We start from the raw sequence: 21,740 nt of genomic DNA on the forward strand, positions 1-21,740 counted from the left end.
ACAAACCAACATAAAGTTTAAGTGTATAGAGGGTATATGCACATTTCTAAAGTGACAATTTAAGGACTTTTTAATACCTCTAAAATGACAAATTAAACATTGGCCAAATTGTCAAATATTAGAGGCAGAAATTGTAAATAGCCGATCTACATGCTCATCTACTATACGTGAGCATGTAGATGTGTTATACAAAATGTAATGCCTCAAATTGGTGCTCGTCAGGGTGTGTGTGTCTGTCTGTGTGTGTAATGTGTTGAAGTACCACATCACCCTGTCAACATACAGATCCATCCCCATTTTGTGAATTGATTGATGTACTGTAAGATTAACAGTAAAAGTACATCAATGCACTTGACATTTTATTAAAATGGTGAAGATCAAACACATTATAATACACTTAAAAGAATAACACGTTTATATAAAAGTAAAACCATCTCTTCCGGTCTGTTGAGATTTGAGTTAGGAGATATAATTTATGTTTTTAGGAGTACATGGCAGAGGCTTAAAGGAGTGTATGTTTGTGTATAAACATTGGGAACAAGGATAGTACCATCCTTGTCTAACACTGATTAGATGAGCCATTCAACTAAGGCATCAGGTGTAAAGTACTGTATATCATCTACAAGAGGTCCAAACGGGTCGTACAGCAGTATACATACACACCATACATGCCTCCTTCCTAACACAAACTGCTAGAGAGGGAGCCTTTAAGAAGGCCAAAGAAGGTTCATGACAGACCTGTAAACCATTCAGCCAGTCATTATGTCATTCTGTCTGTCTGTTGTGAGGAGTCCAAGCAGTTTATTTAGCTGCTGCTCGCACCCTCACTTCCAATCTGGAAGTTCCAATTCCAGGGGGTGAGGGCAACTACGTAGGAGAGACATGGAGTGATGGGAATTCTCAGACAGCGGTGTATTATAGCGCTGGAGACTGGGTGTTAGTTGATGCTGTGAGGTCCAGTCTGCGAGTTGAGCTGGGGTTCAGGGGAGGGAGATGGGTCCGAGACGGGACTCTCCAGTTCCCGCTGCAGCCTTTGGTCCGATAGAGGGAGGTTCTCCCTTGAGTACTCTGCATACCATTCCTGTGGCGGAAAACAAGCAAAAAGACCAATGTTCAAGGAACAAGCAAAAGATAGGCTGAGACACATTATGACGCTTCCAAACAGTGTCTCACCTGAATCTCCTCTGCATACATTTTCATGCTGAGGTCACTCTTAGTTCGTGATCTTCGCCCAATGTACACCAGAGACGAGTGCTGCATACATTGCCACAGGATGGATGAAAGGCTGTTAGTTTAACTACACATACTGTAACCAAAAGGTACAGCACAATTTTACACTTTGAGGTTACTCTTGTGAGCGGTGAGCAGGGTCATTTTACAAAGCAACACCACTTTTTTAGTTTGTTTTGTTTTTATTTGTCCTGTTCGTCATCCACCTGCTTCGACCCTCTAAACTAGCATATAGCGAAGTGTGTGCTTGTCTTTTATGTTATTTTTGTCGCTTTAGTTGGTGAAGACATCTCAAAAATCACACAAACTCACTTTATGTTGTCATGCAATTTTTATATAAATCCCTCTTGCAGGGAAAGAAAATATTTAACCACTTAAATCCTACATACTTTGTTGACTGAGGGGTCTATCCTTGGCCCAGTTATTTTTTTTCTCAACACAGAATCTCTTAAGCAAAAATTGCCGATTGACAAGCGCACCGCCGAATGGCCGCCTATTACAACATGCCCAGAATAGGGACACTAGGGTTCAAGTGGTTAATACAATTTGTATGCATTACAACCCACATGTGGCAAGGGTTAAGACTAATGCTTACACCATGACACAACAGTTGTGTGTCATGATGCACTGGCACTGTTGAAGGCATATCGGTAGGTTTCTCCTTCATAAAAGGCTGATTGACTGGTCAACTAGATAGATTATTACACAAACGTCCAGGTTCTGTGTGGCTCATGTTGATGTGTTCTCACCCCACTGCGGTCCATAACCAGTAGGATTCCCTGTAGAGAGCTCTGTCCTGGACACGTCTGTTTGAACAGCTCCAGTGTGGCCAAGGCTTCATCACGACTTACCTCTGTTTCAAATACTATCCCATTCTCATCTAACACACACACACACACACACACACACACACACACACACACACACACACACACACACACACACACACACACACACACACACACACACACACACACACACACACACACACACACGGTCAGATAACTATACTACATGATCACTTTCTTTTATTTACCTGAACATAAAAACATCCTAAGCACCCAAACTGTATATACATTCAAAGTTAACAGATTGCCAGTGCCTATAAAGCAAGGGTCCTCAACAGGGCGTCCGGGACCCCTAGGGGGTCCTCAGAGTTACTACAGGGGGTCCTCCAAATCTTTGAGAGAACCTTAAACCTAACCCTTTTTTATATGCATGCACTTGAACCCTAGTGTCCATTTCCTGAGAACTAAAGCCAAAAATAGCAGATCTACAAGCTCACAACGCCTCGCACTAAGTACAGAGTGAAAGGTCAAGTTTATTATTTATTGACGGTTCAAGTGGCTAAATATCTGAAAACACAAATTGACATGAATCCAAAATACACTGATGATTGTGCTGTCAAACGATTAAACTATATCGAATTCATGAAAAGATTGTGGGGGTCCCTGCTTCATCTCTCTCTCTCAACTAAGGGGTCCTTGGCCTGAAGATGTTGAAGACCCCTGCTATAAAGCATTCACGTGTATGAGCATGCACATGTCACACACACACACACACACACACACACACACACACACACACACACACACACACACACACACACACACACACACACACACACACACACACACACACACACACTTTCTCATGCACACAAAATCCCACCCTCTGGGTTCTCCACTGGCTCCCTGTTCTTGCGGCTATAATTCATGCGGAACACAAAAGCATCCAGAATGAAAGCCACAATGATGGTCATCACCACCTGGGGAGGACAGACACACATCAGTGATTTCATGAGCACACTCACAGATGCAAGAATGCACACACAAAATACACACACATATAAAGGTACACTAGGGGTTCACAATCTAATAACGGAATAGCAGTTAATTAATAGAGCCTCTAAGGTTTACAACCATACCTCCAATTTGCATGAATTTCTGACACACCAAAAATAGACCAAAGAATACAGTACTACGGTATGTAATATGTAAATAAACCATATTATAATATATGTAATCAGAAATAAGTCATACTACTATGCTGTTAAAATGCTAAATTATACTATTATACTAACTACTACCAATGCTTGTCTGTCGAAATGACCGAAACGTCAAAATAAAGCTTTTCTACTTTTTTGCAAGTTCTAGTGTGCGGGTCCCCTTCTTTGATTCCACTATCAGAGATCCCTTTTTGATTACTACCAAGGCAAAAAAGAAAAAAATAGGTGGAGAATATTGTATATTCAATGAAGGTTCAATCTTGCTAACCATCGTAAAATAAAAGGGAATGCCCACTCTGTTTTGTTCCTTTTCATCAGAGTCTGTTCTCGAGAGATTACTGAAGGATTAACACATACTGTAAACAACAACTAAAGCTTTAAGTGAAATCAAAAGAAGTACTAAAATAAAATGGAAAAAGCTACAAAGTGACTTTAAAACAAAAGAACAAGCAGAACTGGCCTGAAGATGGTGCTAGAGAAGAGGCAATGGGATAACCAAAATCTGTAGGGTTGATCCTACAGTACAATCTGCCTTTTAGATTATGAGAAATGATGGCCTGAGGCTCACAATAGCAGGTTTCAATGGCAATCCACAAATCAGATTTTGAGATACTGTATCTAGTGTGCAAGTGTACGTTTTAGCGTATAGGAGGCACTACGAATACAATGTTAAGGGGTTACTGGGATGCCACTGGTCTAGAGTCTAGACTCATCCATTCACAAAGCAGGCGTCTCTCTCACACACAACACAGACACACACATGCATTGCACGCACAAATATGCGTGCACACACCTCACCATGGTAACAATGTAGAAGGTCATGAAATACAGGCGACTCCAGTGGGTGGTCATAGATGTTACTCCTTCCTATGAGAAAGAGTGAATATTGTAGCTATTATTGCGACCGAAGATAGCAGTTTAGTATGTGAAACGGCACATGCTGACTCCGTCCGTCTGGACGTGTACACTTTTGTGCGGTCTATGGGTTTGTCGCATATGGGAATGCCCATACTGTATATGGAGGCCCTTATAAATAAAAAAAGGCCCTTTGGGGCGAGGTCACTTGTCGCTGTACTGTATATTGTATGTGATGATGCTGAAAATCAGATATGGATAGGTGACTTGATCTTACCATGGTGATATACCAGTTGTTGACTACTGTTAGTTCAAACAGTGTCACTAGAGAGAGAAATAAGACAAGCAAATGGTCAGTTTGGTAAGTGTACAGATTTATAGGTAAAGAGAAAAGGGGTAAAGTATGGGTGTTCACATGGGTGGTATGTGATGCTCTGATTAAAAGCAAAAAACAGATTACAAGTAGGGTGTTTACCAAAGCTGCTGAGAATGTTGTTGAAGTTATTGAGATAATAGTAGCCTTCCTCCAGAACTGTCTTGTTGCCTATGGTGACGTTGATTAGTCTGTAGGAGTCTGCGACTGTACTGGTGCTGAGGGGTTGATCGGATAAGGACTACAGTTAGTAGAAATCGTTAAACTATTTTGTTGGGAGAATGGGGGCTGTGGTAAATGGCATAGATACTGTGTAGAGGAACACCAGTGAAAGTGGGAATAAATCACAAGTACAGGGTACCTCCGTATGCATTTCAGTCATTTAAAAGAATTACTGTACGAGAGTGAGGACTACAAATCAATGCTAGCAGCAATCATGATCACATATGTATATGTGATGACTCTGACGGGAGATGCCATCAACTCACTTGCAGCAGTTTGGGTAGACCACATCAGCAAAGAACTCCATCCCAACAATGGCAAAGGAGTAGTAGAAGATGATCAAGGTCAGGCCCAGACTTGCCATCCTGGGGAAAAGCTCAAACATGGTGTCCAACACATTACGATACCTCTGCTTTATCTTAAACAACCTGGGAGCAGGGGAAAGAGAGAAGTATGAATATAAATACGTCTACAGTATATGCAAAAGAGAGCACATGCAAAAGGACATTGGATTGAGGCCCACCTGAGAAGCTGAAGTGGTCTGAGCACTACTATGAAGTAGAAAGGTTCCATGTCGAACGCAAGAGCAATCAAGCCCAGGAAGGCAAACACAGTCACAGAGAAGTCAAACCTTGTTGAGGAAGAACAGTAGTTAGGAAACAACACAGTAGAAATTGGTTTTGTTACATATTATATACTGTGAGTATAAAAAGAAAAGAAATGACATTCTTGGATTACTGTTGAGTATTGTAAAAATTTCACACGTGAGAGAGGCTAGTACTCACAGATTCCACCCGGAGCTGAAATAAGCAATCGGCCCCAAACCTGTTATCTTCATTAACACCTCCACACCATAAACTGGAGAGAAAGTGGGTGAACAGAGATGGAGTCTGTATGGGATGTGTGTCAAGTACTTAACAAATGCTGATGACCAGTATAGGTCACATGTTGATACTGGGCCATGTCCTCAAAAAGCTTTTTTTTTTTTTAGCTTAATTAATTAGAAAGCTGAAAAAAAGACGAGGATACAAGTTGTACCCTCGTCTTTTTTTCAGCTTTCTAATTAATCGTTGTATGCAAAAAATAGCGTGTATTGTCATGATTACTCACCAGCCGGGGTGGTTTTGTCAGAGGCTTAAAAGACGTTTAAATAAATACTTTTTGAAATGTCTATGGATGAAATGCATGGGGGAAAACGCTTCCGACCCCCGGAGTGAGGACGGGCGGGGCTTAAACTGCGATGCTCTATTGAGCACACACCCGGTGCACATTTCCGAACACACCCGTTGTTTCAGCTAATAACGCAGATATAACACAGCGTTTGAGCACAGCAACGGTTAATTTTAAGTTTTAACATGGCAGGCATCAATATAAACACTCTAAACATGATATCCAAAGCGCTCCTCCGCTCATAAAATGCTTTCTGTGGACACAGCCCCATATTAAGGCTTTTGTATTCGAGTGAGTAACAGCAGGACAAGGCATACTCACTGGTAAGGAAGACAATGTAACTCCATGGAACAATTCTGGACCAGGAAAATCCGGCTGTAGGAGGAGAGGGAGATACAGAGGTCACAGGCCAGGAGAACCACGCAGTCTTCTCGACTGCCATAATCAAATCAGTGTCGCTGGAAGGGTCTTACTGTTTAGCATGTATGTCTCAACAAGGATCCACACGCCATTAACAGCCACCACCACGTCTGCAGGTATGAGAAGAGAGGTTATAGGCATATGATTTAAATACTTTGACACTGATGTCCCAATTAAAAATAAAAATATGTGAGAATAGTGGTTAAATAAGAATAAAAAGGGGTATGTTGAGTTACTGAGTATAATGAATGAGTGCACTCACACATAGCATATTGGAAGGCCTTTGACTTCACCAGAATGTTGATGCCTATTAAAATTGAATACATAAATAAATATTTAGACAGTATATGTGTGATCACAGCAGATAGTGGGACCCAGAAGGAGGAATGAAGGATAGGGTTCATGTCAGCCTTTGATTTAAAGGAGACGAAGAGAGAATTCACCTTTGAAAATGAGGAAAGTTGTGTGTGGAAGGTCATCAAACCAGTATTCTCCACTTCGTCGCGCCTGGCCATCAAACACAAAGAACCATTTTTGCGGACAAATAAAACCACGGACACACAGGGAATGGAATAGTGGAAAATGTCATGTGTATCTAAGTAAGTTCATTTTAACTTACTTTCCATTTAAGGCCAATGACCTCATAGAACTTATAAAAGTCATCTAGGCTGTAACAGAAAGAGGAGCAGAGAATTAAGCATTGTTTAAGTTTAGGGCGGATTCGATTAATATACTTAGCCACCAGGGGTCTCTACGGTACAAAGTACTTAAAGGTAGGGTAAGTGATATTTTTTGTGAAAAGATTATAGCTCTATATTCTGATAGTAATCATTGCTATAAGTGTTCAGTAACAGGGGTCCGAAAATGCATTTTCTGTTTACCAAAGAGCCTGTAACTGAAGAAACTACAGCAATAATTACTATTACTTATCAGAAAATAAAGCTATTTAACTCATATTTTATCAAATCACTTACTGCTCCTTTAATAGGAAGCTTGTGTGTAATGCTGGTACCTAAGCATTGGAGCCCCTGAGATGTTGAGAGCTTTAAATGTGAGAAAGCGGTCTCTTGCGGACATTCGCGGCCTGTAGAAGCGCATTAGACCATCAAACTGCTTCAGAGAAACACCCATCGGCCTCTGCAGACAAAAACCACACACACACACACACACACACACACACACACACACACACACACACACACACACACACACACACACACACACACACACACACACACACACACACACACACACACACACACACACACACACACACACACACACACACACACAGAGGAATATACGATGTAGAGGTGATGCATGCAACAGCTACGACTGCTTTTTGAAAACTGAACTCAAGATTAAACAGGAACAACTGAGGGTATACAATACCTGTCTGCTAACAAGCAGCTGGAAGGCATGGTCAATGGCTGAGCGTTTGTGAAGCAGTAGAGATTTAAACTTCATCTTTTCAACGCCGTTAAATGTATCAAACACCACTGCCAGGAGCTGTAAAGGGAACAGAGACAGCAACAATAGTTTCAAATTTAACCATAGTCGGTCACAAAGAGGAAGTAATATGCTGACCAATTTCACGCCTGTTTAAACAGTTTTCAGAATGCAATGCATCTCATTTGGAGTTGGACTGTTGACGGTTGACGCTATACAAAACTAATGTTTAGATATCAGAGCATTTAAGATAGTGAGAGCAGGCTGTGTGTGCAGTACCAGGTTCATGATGAAGTACAGCTCTATGGAGAGGTAAACAATGAAGAAGACACAGGACCAGCGATTTCTAGAGTATGCTGGCATCATCACATCAGGGAAGCTACAGGAAACAGGGAAGATTGTTCTCAACCAGTGACAAAAGTTATTCAACAGCAATGGTTAAAAAAGAAAAAATATCTGGAAGTAGGCCAAACAGACTTGTGCTATGGAAAACATTAAAGTTTTAGTTGAGCAACGGAAGTAGGAAGGAGATGATGCGTATAGCTCGCATGTCATCTGAGCAAAGGGCAATGTACAATACAGTGCGTTCTGTTGTGCTTACTTTGCTGTGGTCAGCAGTACAAAGAGACTGACAATGCTGTTCTCCAGAGTGTTGAAGTACTGTGGGGAGAAGAGCGGACTCAAATCAGTCATCTTTGACCACAACTGAGACACAACTTGCAAACAGGAAACCAAAGCCCTTAATATAGATGCATAGATACATAACACAACACAACATAGCCCAAACAAACTAATGTCACCCAGACTAAACTATCAGACGTACCGGGTCAGCAGTGTTTGGAGAGAAGAGGCAGAAGCCTGAGAGGAGACAATGGACCATAGTCAAACAAACACAGAATAACAGAAAAACTGTACAGTACTCTATGGCTGAAAGGACAGTCCGATGGTGAATTGACCATATTCACCCTGTGGTAATTTTGTGCAAGAGCAAAACTTTCACTGTGTCAATATGGTTAAATCAACTTGGAAGAACATAAGTGTGTATTTAGTGACAGTAGGCCATACAGTAGTACAAGACGTGACACTTACCCAAGATAGCAAATATAACCATGAAGAAGAGTAGCAGTAAGAGGATGTCAATGAAAGGGGGGAGGGACTGGAAGATCTGACGCAAGTTTCTAATTGGAAGAAAGGAAGGAGCAGGCTTGTCATTAACAAGTTCCCAATAGTAAAATGATCAGCGAATATCATACATAATATATGGTGTTGAATATATTGTTATGAACCTGCGCACTGCACCGCAATATCTGCAGTCCACCAGGAATATGGGTCTGAGAGCTCTGGTCACACGCAAGTGAGACGTCTGTCTGATGAGAACCACAATGGCCTCAACGAACTGTAGCAGCAACACGCACGACTATGTCACAGAGAAAAGAGATGTGATCAGTCAGAAAATTATACATTATTACATATCTTGCACATTCTTTTAAATTTTCTTCCCAATTTAGACATTGTCACATTTATAATCCCTGTCACTACCAAACCCCATTGTTTGGAATAGGCAGGTATTACGACAACCACGTCTCCGCTGATACATCTACTTCTTTTAACCTGACAGTGAGGAGTTTCAAAAGGAGAGCACCATGCTTCAGGAGGAACACACTATACCTCCCAGTTCTGGTTCCTGGTGCTTTGATCAACCTGCAGAAATCGCTAGTCCAGCGATAGTGATTGCCCTCCCCTGCAGGCTTTCCAACCACGAACACTGCGAATTGTGTTCGTTGATGTGCTCGTCAAAGCCAGATGCACCACTGAGGAATCAAAGCCGTCTCCATGTGGTGAGCAGGTAATTTACCCCCACACCACACGGACAGACACCCTAACACTGTTACCTAATGTCATCTGCAAGTATCAGAGGTGCATCCGTTACCTTCACCATGGTCCTCTTGTGTCGTATGAAGGTGTGGAAGCCTAGCCAACGTAGCTTCATGCATAGTTCAAACGCCACCATGACCAAAGCTAACAGCTCCAGAGTGGCATGGACCTACAAGAAGCATGACATACACAAAAACAGACTACAGTTATCATTATCATTTATTATCTACAAGCTCACTACGTGTCGCAATGCAACACATTGTGAGCTTATAGATGGTGCGTCACCTTCCACCGGCTGTCAGTCAGTCAGTCTGTCTGTCCGTCACGTCACGTCACGTCACGTCACACTTTTGCCCTGCTCATATCTCCGCCACCGTTGCCCCTATCCATGCCAAACTTTGCAAACACACTCCTTGGATGGCAACTCACAACCTCCACCCTCATTTCTCACATGGCTCTCTTCTAGCGCCACCATCAGGCCGATTGGACACTGTTCCTACACATTTTGGCCTAAAATCACACAAAGCGGTACACAGTATCTCTAAAGTCATGTCATCAACATGGATCTGTCCCATTTCCCATATTCCCTCCTGATTGGCTACGATTGCCTTCTAAAGTTTGTGTATGCGACCTGGCGGTCACTTATCTCCCGATTAGGGAGTCTTACTGGTATAAATATTGAACCAATGCAAGCTTGTGATTAAAATAACCATATTGGATTCATTGCAACACAGGTTATTTTTTTCCATTTTCTGAAAGGAACATTTTGGACATACAGAGGTTTCCACCCCAAAGCGACGACATGTAAATGTGCATCCACTTACATAGACGTCCAGGCGAAGCGATGGCACAGCGGGAGCCTCGCACAGCGACAGCACCATCAGCAGCACGCCTGTCAGCAGCTCCATCATGTAGAACAGGTGGTTGTGGGCAAACAGGTATGCTGCCAGCGCCTTGGGGTTCCGAGGGTGCGTGAAGAACTTATCATTGTTTTCCCCTTCCTACACATACAGCACATACGGCAGAGAGCATATAAGGAGGTAATGCCGTCACGATCATGACATTCTAGTGATTCTACGTGACGATTATTTGTCGCACATATAATTGAAAATAACTATTTCGTTGTGGCTTTGAACATTGGAACATGTGGATAAAAATGGCCTTTTAGGCTTTATAAACGAAAATTGCACAGGACAGATATGACAAATAACTGAAATATACAAAGAAATGTAATAACTTTATACTTTAAAAAAAACAAAATAGGCTAGTGGAAATAGCCTATCTACAAGCATAGCAGGTCTACAAGCTTTTTGAAAACATGGAAACGATTATGCAAAATAATGATTGTGATTATCTTAATTAATTGTGTTTGTCTTTAATAATTTACTATCAGGCGATCATGTAATAATTGTGACATATAAGAAGCAGCCGCCGACTGATTTTATAGTTAAACACTTGCAGCTGCAACAGAACAGAATGGGCTCTATTAAAAGGTCCAAAGTCCCGAGGATATAATAAAACCATTATCATATGATCACATGAGCTAGTAGGCTACTAATTATGGAAGTTCTGCAATTTAGTTACTTAACAAACAAACAAACTAAAAAATGGGACAGTCCAGTGCTTGTGATTGTGAATACCTGTAAATAGATAGCTGCCTCTTGGTAGTTCATCTCCCAGCTGTGTTGTAATGATGCATTTTGTGCCCTGCAGTTTTGTGGGCCAGGAGTTGGAATCACTGCATTGTTTACTATATCGTAATTTCCACCTCCATCTAGAAAATAAGAACAAGGTGTATACTATATATACATACAGTATACTGTATATGTGTTATCACATACATTGTGTGTGTGTGTGTGTGTGTGTGTGTGTGTGTGTGTGTGTGTGTGTGTGTGTGTGCGTGTGTGTGCGTGTGTGTGCGTGTGTGTGCGCGCGCGTGTGCGTGTACACATACACAGTATAATAGTCCCTACATAAAATCACAATTGTTGGCAATTGTTGTGAATAAAGTTACTTCATTATTAGAGATCTACTGTAGACACACTAGACAAAGACACACACATACACAAGGGTGCATGCCTACCAATGCAGTCTAGTTCTAAGTGTAGGATATAAGAGTTGATTACAACTGGACTCTCCTCATGGATCTGACTTTGATGCTGTTCAGCTGTTTGTGTTTGCTCAGACAAGCACTCCATGGCTCAGCCTGGATGTGTGTATTTGTCTCAGCATATGTGAACGTATTACAGTCCCCCGAAGTCCACCGCGGAAAATGTGTGTGTCATTTAAAGTCCACAGGTCCAGCTCCAGTGTTCACACCCACCCAAGGATACAGACAGGAAAGCATTCCACTTAACACTGATGTCCTTTCCAGAAAACTGGCACCGGTGTCGTCACTGATAATTAGAGTCTTCTTGTGAACTTCTTTCAAAAATTGTTTCTCCTTCCAGAAAACAGTAGACAGCAAGCTGTTGCAGATCACGATGCCAGCCACGGAGCGTAATAACAGAACTAATAATAACAGACAGAACTGTCACATTACCTCCAAAACCACCAACTGTAGCTGCCACTTCAGAGGAGTTTGAACATTGAACCCTGTGCTGACTGTAAATACAGTAAATCTTTATCTGAGTGCTAGACTCGCTCAACACAGCACTGTTCCTTAGCTGATGCTAACAGAATGTGGACAGCAACTTGAAAGTGTATTCACTAGACGAGGAAGATCTATTAATCTATTTATGGCTCTTTCAACACACAAGAGGAGGCATATAACACTGTAATCCTTAATTCAGTTCCACAATTCCATAAAGAGGTCACTTTTATCTTAAGCAACTGGACATAATAAAAAATAATTGGAAAAAATATTAAATCAGCTCTAGTTTAACATCTCCAGTTTCCATCCATATGTTTGAGGTTACAGTCCATTACGTCTTCACCAAACAACTAGTCCACATGTGTCTGTGGTCGCAACACGTTTCAATCGTTATGAGCCTGTGAGTGTCCTCTCGCCACATTCGTGTCACGTTGCTGCCCCAGGCAGTAATCCTTAGAATAAATACAAAATGCAAAACACTTAGGGGAAGAACAGAATAGAAAAGGTAAAGATCAGTCCCTGGAAGTCCGCTGTGGTATATTCCTGTATGACAGCAACTGAATCAGCCTCAGTAAAGATCAAACTGTAGTCCAGCTGAGGACTGACTAGCTGTTATTCCGGCAGGAGCAAAGCCACTATCCGCTGTGCGCTATTCCAACCCATCATTTGTTTGAGAACAATAATGCGTTTGTTGCTGCCAGTCAATAACACAGTGAGGTCAGGCACTGAGCCGGCTCTTCCAAAACAAACACACTTGTCTATGGTGACTGTTTCTCAGTAAAAATCCTTTATTCTTCTTTTCCTTTTTTTTTTAAGAACGATGGCCAGCGTTCAATAACAGAGAAATTAAACACCACACTTTCTCCCTAGCCAGTGAGAATCCTCCTAGGTTGAACTGTGCTGTCCAAATGGTGACTTCTTTTTCCCTGTGTCAGTGTTCAAACTCCCTCCCTGTCTCCAGAGAACTCCCAACAGCAGCAGCCAGCAAGAACACACCGATCAATCCTCCCAGTCTCAGGGAAGTTCCCACTCCCTATTATCCTGGGGGGAAAGGAGATCTCCTCTTCCTGTTCACTTCCAGAGCAGGAAAACAAAACACAGTTGTGTCATGGAGGTCTGGTCTCACACACACATGCTGCTCAGCTAGCCCGAGAGTTGACCAGAGACTGCAGACATTGACACACACACCACAAATGCTGCCCATGAGCATGGGGGGTAATGGGGCCACTCATACACACTGCTGAGCAGGCAGTTTCGTGCACGGGTCAGTTTGTAGTGTATATGTGAGGGATACAAAGGCAGCAGGATTACAACATAGAGTGGACACATGACACACAGAGACACGTGATCTCAGAATTATGGACATTTCTATTTTCCCTTGAAAAACAACAGTGTTCCCTGGTTGCCCTTGGCAACCAGCATCACATCCTCAGAGGGAGAGTTTCAACATCATGTCCTACAACAGCATGGGGAGGCATGCCTCTGGTAGGTACTAGGTAGGTAGGCATGAAACAATATACAATATACTGCTATGCCAAAATACACTGACTGAAAAAATCGCAACAAGCACCGTGGATATAAAAAATATATTTAAAAAAAGTATATACTTATCGTTTACTTTATATTCACTTCAGATAATGAACTTCAACTGGGTAACAAAGTTATACCTACATGAATGAATATTACAGATTACAGACACAAAAGCACCGGTAATTGTTATTTTGTCAAGTGTTTTTGTTTGTTTTTTGTTGGGATTTTTCTCAAATGGGATGAACATCTTTTGTTTGTTTTTCCTTGTATATACTTGTATATTCCTTGTATATACTTACTGTTTGTTTAGATTTACTGTATATTCCTTGTATATACTTACTGTTTGTTTAGATTTACTGTTTTCTTTTCTTTTTTCCCCCCTTTTTCTTTACATATCTACTGCATAGTACTGTGTTCTATTTGTCTGTCATTCAATGTTATATGAGATACTTAAATGGTTTCCTGTTGAAATAAGCTTAGTCTTTTCATGGATCTCCTTTTAGTAGACCTTGTACCAGTGAACTGTACCGTTATGAATCTGTACATTTTCCTATGCAAACTTCTAATAAAGCATTCAATCAATCAATCAATCAATGTTTCATTCATCATCATCACCATGATGAACATCATGAGTGCAGCACAGTCTCAAATTAATCTGGTCTCGACTCTCGACATAAACTAGCACTCGTGTGTGTGTGTGTGTGTGTGTGTGTGTGTGTGTGTGTGTGTGTGTGTGTGTGTGTGTGTGTGTGTGTGTGTGGACCGGGCAGCAGCAGCAGTGTCAGTCTACATAGGTCCGTGAAATGAGCAGAAAGAACGTTTCCGGTCTGGGCGCTAGCAGAAATAAGCCAGGCTCCAGCCTTCAAAATAAAAGTGCAGTAAATAATGTATATTTAAAATACACAAATGTATTTAAAAGATGAGTATATGATGTATGTCTCTATCTAGTGTACTTCTAATTGTCCTAACACATTTTCCAGGTTCTTTCAGATTGAAATTCGTGGAATGCGAGCTATTAAAGGCCACTTAACAAAATTAATTCCATTCCAATTCAATTTGTTCTACTGTAATCCCATAAAAGAGCTATCATAGGCTAGAGCAGGGGTTTATCTGTTTATTTTGACAGGACAGATGCAGAGTATGGTAGGCTACTATATTAATGTAATTAATGAAAATATACCTGTAACAACTCACCATAAAAGTGCTATATAAAAATACTCTGTTGCAAGTAAAAGTCACAGAATAAAAAAATTACTTGAGTAAAAGTACAAAAGTATTGGCATTAAAATGTACTTAAAGTATCAAAAGTAAAAGTAGGACTACCATACTCATTGTGCAGAATTCCCATTTCAAGTTTTCAAATGTTTAAATAAATATCTTTTGAAAATAGCAGATCTACAAGCTCACAATGCGTTGCATCACAACGCATTGTGAGCCTGTAGATCTGTTATTTTCAAATTAAAATTGAGTACAAAAAGTGCTGTTTTCAGAATCTAGTTGGCCCTGGACAGCAGACGTCTATTTGTGTCGGCACTTTGGACACATGCACGCGGGGAGATCTGCTCTGCCACACCGCACTCTCCGCTAAGCGGGAGAGGCGTGTAAAATCTATTTCTGTTGGCTTACCAGTGCAGCCAACCGCTCAAAAAAGTGACATTTTCAGACATTTTCAAACTCTAGTTGGCGCTGGAGAGCAGGCGGCTCGCTGCGTCGGCACTTTGAACACACGCACGCGTTCGGGGAGACCTCCTCTATCACACCACACTCTCCGCTAAGCGGGAGAGGTGTAAAATCTATTTCTGTTGGCTTTCTGGTGCAGCCACCTGCACAAAAAAGTTGAAATTTTCAGACATTTTCAGACTCTAGTTGGCGCTGGAGAGCAGACGGCTCGTTGCGTCGGCACTTTGAACACACGCACGCGTTCGGGGAGACCTCCTCTATCACACCACACTCTCCGCTAAGCGGGAGAGGTGTAAAATCTATTTCTGTTGGCTTTCCGGTGCAGCCACCTGCTCAAAAAAGTTGACATTTTCAGACATTTTCAGACTCTAGTTGGCGCTGGAGAGCAGACGGCTAGCTGCGTCGGCACTTTGAACACACGCACGCGTTCGGGGAGACCTCCTCTATCACACCACACTCTCCGCTAAGCGGGAGAGGTGTAAAATCTATTTCTGTTGGCTTTCCGGTGCAGCCACCTGCACAAAAAAGTTGAAATTTTCAGACATTTTCAGACTCTAGTTGGCGCTGGAGAGCAGACTGCTCGCTGCGTCGGCACTTTGAACACACGCACGCGTTCGGGGAGACCTCCTCTATCACACCACACTCTCCGCTAAGCGGGAGAGGTGTAAAATCTATTTCTGTTGGCTTTCTGGTGCAGCCACCTGCACAAAAAGGTTGAAATTTTCAGACATTTTCAGACTCTAGTTGGTACTGGAGAGCAGACGGCTCGCTGCGTCGGCACTTTGAACACACGCACGCGTTCGGGGAGACCTCCTCTATCACGCCACACTCTCCGCTAAGCGGGAGAGGTGTAAAATCTATTTCTGTTGGCTTTCCAGTGCAGCCACCCGCTCAAAAAAGTGACATTTTCAGATTCTAGTAATTTTTATACACCACGCTTCTTTATACGGCTTAGCAGAGAATAAACAAATACAGACGATTTAAAGTTTTTTTTTAAAATACCCTTTTATTACTCATTGTTAATAACAGTGTACACTTTCACTGGAAATGAAAACATAACATTTGGACTGAAAGGTTACTTTAATAGTTTAGTAATCACAGTTTTGATCAATTTACTCTGTGTGTGTGTGTGTGTGCGCGCGCGCTAATAATGGCAAACATTATTCAAACACAAATCAGACAAAACTGTTCAATTAAAGGTGCAACATGCAATGTACCAACTAAGTGCAAACACACTCAAATGTAAAAAGCAATAAATATATGAAGTACGACATGTCAGGAAAATCTTAACCTGTTTCATGTGTTTGTCCTATCTTGGATTACTCCTCAAGGAGTTTGGACCTTGTCTGTATTCTTTTATTCTCTGCTAAGCCGGAGAGCTGTATAAAAAAGCGTGGCGGGCCGTCCAGTGCAGCCAGATGTCAGAAAATGTCGAGTGTTTTCTTAAATCATGATCAAATGGGCAGTACAATAGAAAGTGGGTCTCATCCTCCACTAGCCATAGTCTTTGATTTAATTCTGTTCCAGTATACCGTCCTGATTCAATACGAAGTGGCAATATTCCCAAGCAAAACAGTGCACACATGCAGAGATCACTGGCAACACATTTTTAACATTTATACACTATTAAAATATCCCACCTGAAAATCCTACTTGCCATTCTGTCATCTGGCAGGTCAAGTTTTCTGTTCCACAGGTTTATCATATTAATCTTCCACCTAACTTCACACTGTATCCATCCCATGTCACCATTAAAGCAGATATAGGAGCACATTTGTAAACTCAAAGAAAATATCTGATATCCCTCTCATGCACACTTACACCTTTGTTAAGTTACCTGAATCCCAAACTCCAGAGGAGTATTCCAAGATAGGACAAACACATGAAACATTTTTTGCAAGTCGTTTTAATTTCCATCAATAAATACTCACTTTCTCATTCCCACATATTATGCCTACTCCCAGCTGTTTGCCTTTGCCAAGTAAAAACTGCACTTTTTGAGCGGGTGGCTGCACCGGAAAGCCAACAGAAATAGATTTTACACCTCTCCCGCTTAGCGGAGAGTGTGGTGTGATAGAGAAGGTCTCCCCGAACGTGTGCGTGTGTTCAAAGTGCCGACGCAGCGAGCCGTCTGCTCTCCAGCGCCAACTAGAGTCTGAAAATGTCTGAAAATGTCAACTTTTTTGAGCAGGTGGCTGCACCGGAAAGCCAACAGAAATATATTTTACACCTCTCCCGCTTAGCGGAGAGTGTGGTGTGATAGAGGAGGTCTCCCCGAACGCGTGCGTGTGTTCAAAGTGCCGACGCAGCGAGCCGTCTGCTCTCCAGCGCCAACTAGAGTTTGAAAATGTCTGAAAATGTGACTTTTTTGAGCGGGTGGCTGCACTGGAAAGCCAACAGAAATAGATTTTACACCTCTCCCGCTTAGCGGAGAGTGTGGTGTGATAGAGGAGGTCTCCCCGAACGCGTGCGTGTGTTCAAAGTGCCGACGCAGCTAGCCGTCTGCTCTCCAGCGCCAACTAGAGTCTGAAAACGTCTGAAAATGTCAACTTTTTTGAGCAGGTGGCTGCACCGCAAAGCCAACAGAAATAGATTTTACACCTCTCCCGCTTAGCGGAGAGTGTGATGTGATAGAGGAGGTCTCCCCGAACGCGTGCGTGTGTTCAAAGTGCCGACGCAGCGAGCTGTCTGCTCTCCAGCGCCAACTAGAGTTTGAAAATGTCTGAAAATGTGACTTTTTTGAGCGGGTGGCTGCACTGGAAAGCCAACAGAAATAGATTTTACACCTCTCCCGCTTAGCGGAGAGTGTGGTGTGATAGAGGAGGTCTCCCCGAACGTGTGTGTGTGTTCAAAGTGCTGACGCAGCGAGCCGTCTGCTCTCCAGCGCCAACTAGAGTCTGAAAATGTCTGAAAATGTCAACTTTTTTGAGCAGGTGGCTGCAACGGAAAGCCAACAGAAATATATTTTACACCTCTCCCGCTTAGCGGAGAGTGTGGTGTGATAGAGGAGGTCTCCCCGAACGCGTGCGTGTGTTCAAAGTGCCGACGCAGCGAGCCGTCTGCTCTCCAGCGCCAACTAGAGTTTGAAAATGTCTGAAAATGTGACTTTTTTGAGCGGGTGGCTGCACTGGAAAGCCAACAGAAATAGATTTTACACCTCTCCCGCTTAGCGGAGAGTGTGGTGTGATAGAGGAGGTCTCCCCGAACGCGTGCGTGTGTTCAAAGTGCCGACGCAGCTAGCCGTCTGCTCTCCAGCGCCAACTAGAGTCTGAAAACGTCTGAAAATGTCAACTTTTTTGAGCAGGTGGCTGCACCGGAAAGCCAACAGAAATATATTTTACACCTCTCCCGCTTAGCGGAGAGTGTGGTGTGATAGAGGAGGTCTCCCCGAACGCGTGCGTGTGTTCAAAGTGCCGACGCAGCGAGCCGTCTGCTCTCCAGCGCCAACTAGAGTTTGAAAATGTCTGAAAATGTGACTTTTTTGAGCGGGTGGCTGCACTGGAAAGCCAACAGAAATAGATTTTACACCTCTCCCGCTTAGCGGAGAGTGTGGTGTGATAGAGGAGGTCTCCCCGAACGCGTGCGTGTGTTCAAAGTGCCGACGCAGCTAGCCGTCTGCTCTCCAGCGCCAACTAGAGTCTGAAAACGTCTGAAAATGTCAACTTTTTTGAGCAGGTGGCTGCACCGCAAAGCCAACAGAAATAGATTTTACACCTCTCCCGCTTAGCGGAGAGTGTGATGTGATAGAGGAGGTCTCCCCGAACGCGTGCGTGTGTTCAAAGTGCCGACGCAGCGAGCTGTCTGCTCTCCAGCGCCAACTAGAGTTTGAAAATGTCTGAAAATGTGACTTTTTTGAGCGGGTGGCTGCACTGGAAAGCCAACAGAAATAGATTTTACACCTCTCCCGCTTAGCGGAGAGTGTGGTGTGATAGAGGAGGTCTCCCCGAACGTGTGTGTGTGTTCAAAGTGCTGACGCAGCGAGCCGTCTGCTCTCCAGCGCCAACTAGAGTCTGAAAATGTCTGAAAATGTCAACTTTTTTGAGCAGGTGGCTGCAACGGAAAGCCAACAGAAATATATTTTACACCTCTCCCGCTTAGCGGAGAGTGTGGTGTGATAGAGGAGGTCTCCCCGAACGCGTGCGTGTGTTCAAAGTGCCGACGCAGCGAGCCGTCTGCTCTCCAGCGCCAACTAGAGTTTGAAAATGTCTGAAAATTTGACTTTTTTGAGCGGGTGGCTGCACTGGAAAGCCAACAGAAATAGATTTTACACCTCTCCCGCTTAGCGGAGAGTGTGGTGTGATAGAGGAGGTCTCCCCGAACGCGTGCGTGTGTTCAAAGTGCCGACGCAGCTAGCCGTCTGCTCTCCAGCGCCAACTAGAGTCTGAAAACGTCTGAAAATGTCAACTTTTTTGAGCAGGTGGCTGCACCGGAAAGCCAACAGAAATAGATTTTACACCTCTCCCGCTTAGCGGAGAGTGTGATGTGATAGAGGAGGTCTCCCCGAACACGTGCGTGTGTTCAAAGTGCCGACGCAGCGAGCTGTCTGCTCTCCAGCGCCAACTAGAGTTTGAAAATGTCTGAAAATGTGACTTTTTTGAGCGGGTGGCTGCACTGGAAAGCCAACAGAAATAGATTTTACACCTCTCCCGCTTAGCGGAGAGTGTGGTGTGATAGAGGAGGTCTCCCCGAACGTGTGTGTGTGTTCAAAGTGCTGACGCAGCGAGCCGTCTGCTCTCCAGCGCCAACTAGAGTTTGAAAATGTCTGAAAATGTCACTTTTTTGAGCGGGTGGCTGCACTGGAAAGCCAACAGAAATAGATTTTACACCTCTCCCGCTTAGCGGAGAGTGTGGCGTGATAGAGGAGGTCTCCCCGAACGCGTGCATGTCTCCAAAGTTGCGACGCAAAGAGACGCCTGCTGTCCAGAGTCAAATTTGTAAAGGCTATGCACTCCAGTGAACAGCATTTATTCATTTATCATTTTTTTATGTTATTAAAATCGTTCTTTTTTACACAGAAACCTAATTAGCATTTTGTATGTTCGCTTAGATACTTAATCTATATTTTTAACGTCCATATTATGGCAAAATTTTCCGTTTTTCAACGTTTTTCAATGGCTTTACGGGTACTCTTATTCTGAAGAGATCGGCGCCGGAAGCCTTATTTCTGCTAACGCTATTTCTGCTCATTTCACATAGGCAGTCTACATTACAAGGAAGGATGAGGATGCCAGTAAAACTTACTCTCATCTCCCCTCTCCGTGTCGTCGCTAAGCAAACCGCTGTTGTCGTCGTCCCAGTTTAAGATGAGAGGCACATCGTCATCCGTCTCCATTCTTCAATAGCACAAGTAAAAGGCCACCGCGAGCTGACTTTGCCTAGTATGCAGCGTTATTTAGGCAGATGGCTTGCCTTGAGCTTCCAAACTAGATAACGGAACAAACTCCTTCGCTACCCGTAGCAGGACATGACATCTTGGGTGCGCACTCTTCGCTGATAGCTAATTAGTTGCTAGCATGCAAGCAACTTTTGTACGTTTTTATAAAACCGCTGTCTAAGGATAATAACTAGTTAGCAAAATGGCTTTCAGGTTTCGATTAATGCAAAATCTAGATAAAGTCGTCTGACAAGCGGGGGTGCTTGTTTGTTGCAGTTTTTGTCTTTGGTCTTGAGATGACATCTGTCATCGACCCACTGTCATTCACGGTGTCACAACTCCTGCTGTGTCTCTCTGCGCCCATCACATCTCAAAACAAAAACAACACAGGCGTTTTAGCTGCGTTTCAGTATTTTTTTCAAACGTTTAATCGAAAGTGAAGTACAAAATGTTGCGATCTCACCGTAACCAAAACAACATAGTTTCGCAAAGCAAATAACGTCATCCAGCCACTGCATCAATAGCCTACACACCAGACTAGACTAGACTACTGTTTCATCAACAAACTTTTGCGACACCAGAGCAATTCACGGCAGTTAACATTTCAAAATAAAATGTCCAACTTTGCATAGTGATTAGAAGCTGAAGTGCAGGATCAAAACTGTTTAATTTATATATATTAGTTTTCTCTATTTTTGTTTGTGGATACAAATGAAAATAATAAAAGTGATTGCTTTAATTAGTTTTCTGCACACACTGCTCACAATTTAATCATGAAAAGAAAAACTCAACAATTAAAAGTTGTAATGGATGCAGTTACCTGTTACCTATCCACTTTGTGCCTTGTGGCACATAAGGCCTTGATGCAGTTGTTGATGTTATTTATAAACCAAGAAAAAGGAAACCGGTTTTAAAACAGAAACATCTAAGTCACTGAAGATCTATAACACCATCCAGTAAA

General features: G+C 42.8%; 1 protein-coding gene across 2 annotated transcripts; it reads right to left on the minus strand.

Moving 5' to 3' along the window:
- Window positions 1–370: 370 nt before the first annotated feature.
- tpcn1 (two pore segment channel 1) lies at window positions 371–21,300 on the minus strand. Of its 2 annotated transcripts, none has more exons than XM_080737947.1 (26): window positions 20,647–21,300; window positions 11,243–11,376; window positions 10,427–10,603; window positions 9,658–9,771; window positions 9,014–9,144; window positions 8,817–8,905; window positions 8,551–8,585; window positions 8,329–8,387; window positions 8,007–8,106; window positions 7,671–7,787; window positions 7,291–7,415; window positions 6,898–6,946; window positions 6,722–6,785; window positions 6,541–6,585; window positions 6,332–6,388; window positions 6,180–6,233; window positions 5,474–5,546; window positions 5,212–5,319; window positions 4,955–5,116; window positions 4,569–4,684; window positions 4,371–4,417; window positions 4,037–4,105; window positions 2,902–2,998; window positions 1,980–2,110; window positions 1,174–1,254; window positions 371–1,081 (listed from the first exon to the last, which is right to left on the minus strand). In XM_080737947.1, exons 1-26 carry the CDS (start codon window positions 20,735–20,737, stop codon window positions 938–940), a joined length of 2,469 nt encoding a protein of 822 aa, XP_080594073.1. In that variant the 5' UTR covers window positions 20,738–21,300; the 3' UTR covers window positions 371–937. The 2 variants fall into 2 exon arrangements, with proteins under 2 accessions (XP_080594073.1, XP_080594074.1); XM_080737948.1 differs by lacking the exon at window positions 20,647–21,300 and adding an exon at window positions 11,926–11,947.
- Between the last annotated feature and the right edge of the window lie 440 nt (window positions 21,301–21,740).

The sequence above is a fragment of the Nannobrachium achirus genome (assembly GCF_963921795.1).
Source record: "Nannobrachium achirus genome assembly, chromosome: 12".
Lineage (NCBI taxonomy): Eukaryota > Metazoa > Chordata > Actinopteri > Myctophiformes > Myctophidae > Nannobrachium > Nannobrachium achirus.